The 9,129-nt window shown below is 38.3% G+C and overlaps 2 protein-coding genes across 2 annotated transcripts; both read right to left on the bottom strand.

Annotated features, from left to right (window-relative positions):
* Positions 1 to 1,649: 1,649 nt before the first annotated feature.
* Positions 1,650 to 2,642, bottom strand: LOC142176733 (uncharacterized). Its single transcript, XM_075244968.1, has one exon. It carries the CDS (start codon positions 2,640 to 2,642, stop codon positions 1,650 to 1,652), a length of 993 nt encoding a protein of 330 aa, XP_075101069.1.
* Positions 2,643 to 4,429: 1,787 nt separating this feature from the next.
* LOC142176731 (uncharacterized) lies at positions 4,430 to 5,788 on the bottom strand. Its single transcript, XM_075244959.1, has one exon. It carries the CDS (start codon positions 5,786 to 5,788, stop codon positions 4,430 to 4,432), a length of 1,359 nt encoding a protein of 452 aa, XP_075101060.1.
* Between the last annotated feature and the right edge of the window lie 3,341 nt (positions 5,789 to 9,129).

Below are 9,129 nucleotides of genomic sequence, written 5' to 3'. Positions count from 1 at the left end.
GGACCATGGGTAGGAGTTGAACCGCTCCAAGTTCACCTGAGGACCTTAGGGTAGTTTTAAACTGGTGTGGGGTGAAGTAGAGGCCAGGAGATGATGAGAGGCCATGGTTTCTGGCGAGGGAGGTGGCCGGAGAAGGTGGACAGGGTCCATCGGAGAGGAGAGGAGAGGAGAAAGTTCTAGAGAGAACCAGAGATAGAGAGAGGGAGATAGAGAGACCGGTTGATAGAGAATGAGAGGGGGGAATAAGAGATGGAGGGTAATGGAAGAAAAATTAAGAAAAGATTTTGAAGTAAAATTGTTGAAGAATTAGAGGTAGGTGAAAGGAACTCTAGACTTTTTTTTAGTCATTCCGTTAGGCAAACGCCTAGGGCTAGTTTTATTTATAACCAGATAAAATACGAAATACAATGTCATGATATCCTACGAACAGAAAGTAATAAAGTTTGAACTTAACAAGTATCCTATTATCAAAATTGAGTGTTACACTCAACATTGATAACACATTAATGCTATTAAACTTTGTAATACAATTCTGCATCCAAGAATGTGCATGTGAAAGGTGCACAATGCAACGTTCCTTCTAAACCCGTTTGTTTGTTGCAATTCCATATCTTTTTTGACACTTGTTTTCTCTTTTGTTTCACAAAATCATGTTGTAGTTTGCTTCCATATCTAGTTCCCTCCATCCTCCATAGTAGACTCACAATAGTTTTGGCGTGCAAATCCCTGTCGTGCCTCCATGTTCGATCACAACCCAGTTTCCAGCATCCGTTCGTCGTCCCTCATGCTGGTCGCATACCAGTGCATATCCTTAAGCGTGCTCGACATCGACGAAGCCTAGGATTGTTGACAGCTTTGTGGTGGAAAGCACGTGAGCCCCACCCACAGCCTTTTCCATGTGATCCCTTTGCTCAACAGCATGTGTTGTCTGCCATGCCTTGCACATGAAACCATGTGTGCACATTAAAATATTCGGAAAATGCCTCAATGCACAGTTAGATTCCTTTTCCAGCTATTGTGCTTTGCGTGAACTATTGCTGTTAGCGTGTAGCCATACTTCTCTCGCACAAAACTCCCACTTGACAGCAGTTAGCATGCATGGCATCTGGACCGTTTTTTTTTCTTTTGTTGCGTTCCTTCTGCTTCGTCGATTGAGCTGATGAGAGACAGCTTTGTGCTAGAATCGCACGTGAGCTCCACCTACAGCTGCGTCATAAAGAAATATATCCCATAGTACCTTCATCCTAGAGTATTGCATGCTTTTATGTATCCTAGATAACTTTCCATGTGCATTCGACTTTACTATTTGATTCCTTTGCTCACCAGCATGTGTTGTCTGTCAGGCCTTCCACATTAAATCTTGTATGCATATTAAGAGATTATTTAAACCGAATTGGATTGAAGCATGCGATAATATAAAGCATTGGCCTTTGTTGCCTACTTTCTCGAAAACATATTTGCTGCACATGGTAGTTGTGTTTCCAATGCCATTTGCTTCTTGTTGTGCTCGAAATTAGGATCAATCATTTTTATATTCCCAGATCCCTGAACCATGCGTATGATATTAAACACTTCTGCACCATTCTGTTGTATATCCAAAGAACTGAAAGCACGTTTTCACCTCCCGCTCTTCCTTTTCTCTTTGCTTACTATCTCTTGTTCACCTTCACCCTTATATTTGGACATTGCAGCTTATCTTCATTAACCAACCTCCTTCCCTGTGCATCTAGATGCCAGAATTGTTGGCATTCTATTTCTCCATGATCTAAAGCATAATTCGCCAAGTGATCTGTCAGCTTGTTGCCCTCACTATGAATATGAGTAACTGTGTAATTGCCCCCATTCATTAGTTGCATCATTTCCTCTACCTGCTCAGATATGATCCATGGTAGTTTCCAGATCCCATCCATTATCTTTTTTAATAAAATTGAGTCAGTTTGAAGCCATACATGAGAGTATTGTTGAAATCTGCAGAACCTTAGTGCTTCTACCATGGCCTTCGCTTCAGCTACTGTGTTTGTTGTCTCTTCAATCTCTTTCCCTACTGACTTGACTATGTCACCATTTTTATTTCTTATACAAAAACCTATTGAGCTCCTGCCTGGATTTCCCCTCGATGCACCATCCCTATTAACTTTTAGCCATCCTGCACTTGGAAATTCCCACATGACTTTTGTAACCTTAAGTTTAGGAGTGAAATTTTCCATCATAGCTAATAGATCTTGCCATTTGTGAGGTACCATGTCCATCCCAGGCTTTCTCACTTTCACCAATGCCTGAAGATTTGATGAAACTTGACAAATCACCCTGCTAGTTGTCACAGCATCACCATACTTCATACTATTTCTTCTTTTCCAAAGTTCCCAGACTACGCATGAGGGGAGTGCTTGCATTACCGGTTTTAGCCTTAAGCACACATTTTCAGTCCAACATTTTGTGATTGCTTGGTGCAATGTAAGTCCCTCCACAGCTATTCCTGCCCTCGATAGAAAATACTTCCAAGTTGTCTTTGTAGTTTCTGATCTAAAAAATAAGTGCTGAAGAGATTCCTCGTCAGGCTGTACACAACACCAACATTTTGATGGCATGCAGTAGCCTACCCTTTTCAAGAAATCATCTAAAGGTAGCTTTGCTTTCCACATTTTTCACATGAAAAATGCTATTTTAAAAGGTAGTCCCTTAACCCAAATCATTCAATAAGCTGTTCTTGGTTCATCTCTTCTTCTCGTATACTCCCATGCTGACTTAACACTGAAATATCCTCTTGTTTCCAGCATCCAACAAGGCCTGTCAAGAACCTGCATAGTTGAAGGTGGTTTGATTTTCTCCAGAATGTGTACTGCTAAGTCTTCAGGAAGCATTTCAAATAGCCTGTCCACATCCCACTCACCATCTAAGGTAACATCATGTACATTATGTACATTTTCATCAATGCCAAAGTCCTGAGGAACTAAAAAATATAGTGACCCAAGACCTGTCCAGTTTTCATACCAAAAAAGTGATGATCCCATTTTTGTTTGCCAAAGGATTTGATGTTCAATTAGATCTCTGCATTCTAACATTTTTCTCCAGATGTGAGACCCCCTTTTCCATGGAACTATTACAGAATTTAATTTTTTACAGTATTTCTGACATACAAAAGAGCTCCATAGGCTTGGTTTTGTTCTGAAATTCCACCATAACTTGCTGAATAATGCCTTTGCTACATAATGCAGTGACCTGAAGCCTATTCCTCCTTCCTCAACTGGCATGCATAAGGTATTCCATGAAGCCCAATGCCTACTAGTTCCTCCTACAGTGTTGCTCCAGAAAAACTGAGCAAACAATTTGTGCAACCTATTTATCACATACTTTGGAGGGTTTACAGCTGATAGTAGATGCATAGGCATGCTTTGCAATACATGGGATATAAGAACTGCCCTGCCCCCTACTGATAATAACTTGCCCTGTCATGATTGCAGTTTGTCCATTACCTTAGTAATTAGGGGCTGATAGAATTCCAACTTTCTCTTTGCATAAAATATTGGACAACCTAGATATATGATAGGGAAATCATTTCTATGCGTGTCTGTGATCCTTTCCACCTTGATGACCACTTCCATGTATGTTAAATGGTGCAGGTACACAGCTGATTTGGTCTTGTTAACAAGCTGCCCAGATGCAGCTTCATATGCCTTCAGCACTTGCATAATTAGCATCAGAGATGTTTCATCTGAGGATGAAAAAATAATCATGTCATCTGCATACGCCAAATGATTGATCTTTGGACCCCACTTTGGCATCCCAAATCCACAAAAATACAGGTTAGTATGTAGTGCATTGAGACCCCTAGATAACGCTTCTGCTGCCAATATAAACAAAGTTGGAGATACAGGATCACCTTGTTTTACTCCCCTTGAGGACTTAAAGAACCCATGAGCTTGACCATTGATTAGAATAGAATACCAATTGTTTGAAACTAATCCAAAGACAATCCCTATCAACCTTTCTGTGAATCCCATATTTCTTAGTACCTTGGTTAGGAATAGCCAAGATAATCTATCATAAGCTTTGGTCATATCTAGCTTCAGGATGACATTAGGTCCAGCCTTAGTTCTAAGCCTAATGTCAGTCACTATCTCCTGAGTTAGAAGGATGTTTTCTACTATATTTCTTCCCTTAACAAAACCTACTTGTTCCTCCGATATCAGACTTGGGAGAAATTTCACTAGCCTTTCATGTACCACCCTTGATATAACCTTATTTGAAAAATTACTGAGGCTTATTGGTCTTAAATCAGAAAAAGTGGTAACTTCTTTTTTCTTTGGTAGTAGAACTATGTTTGTGTGTGTTACACACTTGGGTAGCTCGTGACCATTGAAAAAAGCCCTCACCATGTCGTACAGGTCATCCCCTATTAAGTCCCAACAAGAATGATAGAATTTTCCTGTCATACCATCTGGCCCCCCAGCACTATCACCATTAAGTCCAAGTCCACTTTTACCTCCTCTTTTGTTGGTTGCTTAATCAATTCTGCATTCTGCTCAGTGTTAATCAGATTAGGAACATGCTCTACGATATCCAATGATGAAGGAGTAGCTGCTTCTGTGAACTGTACCTCGTAGTATTTGATCCCCTCTTCTGCAATTTCTTGTTCTTCTTCAATCCAGGTTCCTTCACTGTTTTGAATTCTGTTAAGCTGAAGTCTCTTCCTCCTACCTCTCACTTGTGCGTGGAAGAACTTAGTGTTCATATCCCCTTCCTTGAACCAAGTCATGCCTTCCTTTTGTTGCCAATATTTCTCCTCTAGTGCAAGACATTTGATCAATTCTGCCTGAACCTTTTGTAGCCTCTCCCTGTTCATTGCTGTAGGATTTGCTTCAAATTCTGCTTCATGAACCATCACTACCTCCTCCATACTTGCTATCTTTTGGAAAATATCTCCAAATGTAGCCTTACTCCACAATGAAAGGGCCTTCTTTAATTTTTTTAACTTGTGATTAAACAGAATATAAGGATTTGCACTAAAATCATCATACCAATTCTCTTTCACCACATCTTTAAAAGTCGCATGTTCCACCCAAAAATTAAATAACTTTAAAGGTTTTTTTATTGGTGGAGTCTCAATATCACACTTCAAATACATTGGACTATGATCAGAACCAGTCTTTGATAAATGTTGCACCTCTATTCCTGAAAATGTTTGTTGGAACTCAACATTGGCCAAACATCTGTCTAGTCTTTTGAATATACAGTCTTCCTCTGCTCTCCCATTCCACCATGTAAATATGCTGCCTTTAAATCCAAGGTCGAAGAGATTGCAAGTGTTGATGCAGTGTCGAAAATCATCAATTTCATTCAATGACACAGGTAACCCACCAAACTTCTCTTCTTCGTCCCATATTACATTGAAATCACCTCCTACAAGCCATGGTGCACCCATATCCCTTGCCATTGCATATAATGAATCCCATAATTCTATCCTCTCAATTGCATCACATTTTGCGTATATCAATGTTAGGACAAACTCCATATATGATTCAGTAAATCTTAGTGTTAACTGTTGCACCATATTGCACATAACAGTTACCTCAAATACCTCATCTATGAAAGCCCATATCTTGTTGGAAACATTTGCAATTGCCTGTGTAAGTCCTATCTTGTTTCTGTACCTTTCCAGTTTTTTTGCTTGTTGCTTTGGCTCCATTAAACCTACAAATTCATAGTGATTTTGCCTATGCATTTTTGTCAACCTTTCAAAGGCCTGTTGTGTGTTGATTGACCTTATATTCCAAATGAGAGCATTCATCACTGATTGTTGGATTTAGTTAGCGTTCTCCTTGTGTGCATCCCAACTTTTGGTGCTGCAAAATTATCTTTTTGTTGCTTCTTCTTACCTTTTGCTGCTGATTTAGCCTTTTCCACTTGCGTAGGTGATAAGTCACCTTGCCTTGCAGCATTCATAAGGTTTTGGGTAGTTGATTCTTGATCCATGTCGTATCCTGATTTACCATGTTCTTCTCCTTCTTCATTGTCTTCCTTCCCTCCTGATGTAGCTCCAAATGTATTCTTTTTAGGGACCAAGGCCTTCTCTTCTCCTCTTTTTAACAGCTGCAACTGGTTTTTCTCCAATGTAACAGTAATATTTACTATTTCTGTTTTTTGTTTTGGTTGTTTCTCCTTCTCTGTTGTGTTGTGTCCTTGTGGGTCTTCTTGTGATTTCTAAAGTTTATCATCTTTTGTTCCTCTAGGATCATTTACCTCTGGGCCTCTTCCTTCATAGTTTCTAATTTCTGTGACTTCTGCTATCTGAAAATTATTGTTGTGCTCAACATTTTCTGATCATCCCTTTATTAAAAAATTACCAGTTGTATTGTTGTCATTGGCATGGGGCTCTCCATTTACACTTTGCTCATCTTCCTCTTTGTCCTTCTCATTTGGTTCCTCATCAGCTTGTGCTCCTAGTGGTACTTCGTTCTCCTCTAAATCGTATTCCCTTTGTGCATCCCATAGCCTGCCTCCGCAGCCTTGCACTCTTTCTTTAAGTGTAGACGATTTTGACCCTTCTGCTTGAGAATTTGGAGTTTTATTAAGTACTTTGTTCACTAATGTATCTTGTGATGGGATTTCCTGGCATGGTTTATTGATCTTCACTATTCCTTCTCCTATTTTATCCTTGAACCTTCTTTGTACCCATTGTGCAGTATCGTTTTTTGCTTTTGATTCCTCCTTTCCGTTGACTAGACCATTAGTCGAACTAATCCCCGATGAGTTAAGATGAAAAGCTTGTGCTGCTGGATTTAACTTTCCCTCATTATCGACCATATTTTTTGGTTTTTGCTTTGTAGATGCTTGGTTATGAAGTGTTGGACTGTATGTTGCTGCATTAACTGCCACCATTGCCAATTACTTAACAGTTTCTTCCTCTTCATCCATCCCTTGTAATATTGCAAACTTGTTAGCTACTTGAACATGATCATTATCTTCATTGTCTACTGCCACCAATTCCTTACCGTTGTTACTTTGTACTTCTGCTTGTCTCTCTACGGTGCTTGTACCCTCCTTGTTCTTATTGTTTTCAAACTGCTTAGCTGGTGCCATCTCCATTCCATTATTATTGAGACTAGTATTTTGATTTACTACATTTCTAACTCTGTTGTCCTTCACTTCCTTCCATTGCTCTTTTGTTGTAACATTCACATTACCCACGACCTTTCCACTAGATAACATCATTATAGGTTGTGAGATCCCTATGTCCTGTTTCTTAGCTGTATCTGCTTGGTTATCATTCTCCTTCTCCACATATAGTTCAGGGTGTATCCTCCAGCATTCAAATTGATCATGTCCTTGAAGTTTACAATGTCTGCAATATTTAGGCAGCATGTCATATTGAATTCTCACCCATTCAGTTCTTGTTGTTCCTTTAGCTTCATTGAATATGTCCATCCTCACCTTTTTAGGCAAATCTGCAAGTAGATCAACTAGTACCTTCACCCTAGCACAACTTGGTCTAGTTTTATTAATTGTTGCCATGTCTAGATGCATAGGTTTACCTACTGCTGTAGCTAGAGAAAATAGACATTCCTTTACAAAAAAGGTTAGCAATAGACCTGGGAATGAAATCCAAGCCATTGCCTTGGGTGTTTCTTCATCTGCTCTAAACTTTGAGTCATAAATCAATGGCCTAAGCTGATATTGATAGCCATCCCTGTCCTTTATGTAATGAGGTCCTGCCTTAACGTCATTCTAATCAAAATATGTCTATCCCTTAGAAATCAAATGTTACATTCACCTTTAATTCCACATTGAATTAGTATTAACTTACGTAGTTGTTAAATTTCTGGGCTACCATAAGAACATTTGTCAACTATTGCATATTGTAATCCTTCGATGATATCCATCCTTTCTACTTCTGCTTCTGTGAACTGAATAACATGTTCTCCATTCAATATTGTAGGTGGACGAATAGGAATTGGCTCAACTTCCTGTTGCTCCTGCATTGCAGCATTTAAAGTGCAAGGTTTCAGAAATTTGGAGTAATCCATCGGCTGTTTGTTATTATTTGTGTTCCCTGATGTTTGTGCAATGTTTGGAGGAGGTTGTGTAGGCAGTGCAGCCACCAAATGTGGTTGGCCACCTGCCTGTGTGTCCATTACAGTTGTAATTCTTTAGCACTTAACTTACATGACAAAGGTGCAGCAGCTTTGCAAGAAAAAGACGTTACTTACTGCGTATGGCTGTGAATCCAATTTCACAGTCTAAACTGTAAAACTTAGGATTCAAACCAATCTTAGAAAACACTTTCATGTGATCAAAACAAGCTATTGTGCTTCAGAGATTAGCTGAAATGCTGAAAATACTGTCTGCTACAGTAACGCGCAAAAATAAAATTAAGATCAACAAAAATTGACTAAAGATCTGAAGTTGAAACCAATTGGGTAATATTCATAAGGAAATTATGTATCTTTTGACGCCAAGTTTGGTTAGTTCCACCACCGGATTCCGGAGTTATGACCGGAAAATGATGACGAAATTACTATTCTTTCTTTTCCTAGAGAGAAGGCAGAGAGTTATTTGTTTGTAAGTAAGATTCCTTTATGGTTTGGGTTTGGGCTTGGGTCTGGTGGGTTATTTAATTGGGTTAGGATCTGATTAAATTAGGCTAGAATTGAAAATGGGATTGGCTATTTGTTAAATACCCAATTAAAATTAAATAAATAATTAATAAAAATAGCTAATAACTAGATAAAATGAAATTAAAGATAAATAGGTGAAATTAAGGTAATTAACTAATATTTAAAATATAAAATGATTGATTATTAAATTAAAATAGCATAAAGTGTACAATTAGGCTATAATTGCAAAAGTATTGTAATTATAGCCAACAATGCCAAATTGGCTAATTTGTGAAATAATTAAATCCTAATAGGATTAAAAATGATATATTGAGCTAAGAAATACTTTGAAATTACTTGTAATATAATTTATGAATAATTATTGGATATAAAGTACTGAATAAATTAGAAAATAAATTGATAATAATATGAAAAATTATGGAAAATGCCAATTATTATAAAAAGTGATTTTGAAGGCATATATGCAAATTTAAAAATAGTTTGAGGAAAAATTGGGTACCAACAGCTGCCCCTC

Source organism: Nicotiana tabacum, chromosome 3 (genome assembly GCF_000715075.1).
Source record: "Nicotiana tabacum cultivar K326 chromosome 3, ASM71507v2, whole genome shotgun sequence".
Lineage (NCBI taxonomy): Eukaryota > Viridiplantae > Streptophyta > Magnoliopsida > Solanales > Solanaceae > Nicotiana > Nicotiana tabacum.
Note: the sequence above shows the minus strand (reverse complement) of the source record. Positions and strands in the feature narration are given on the sequence as shown.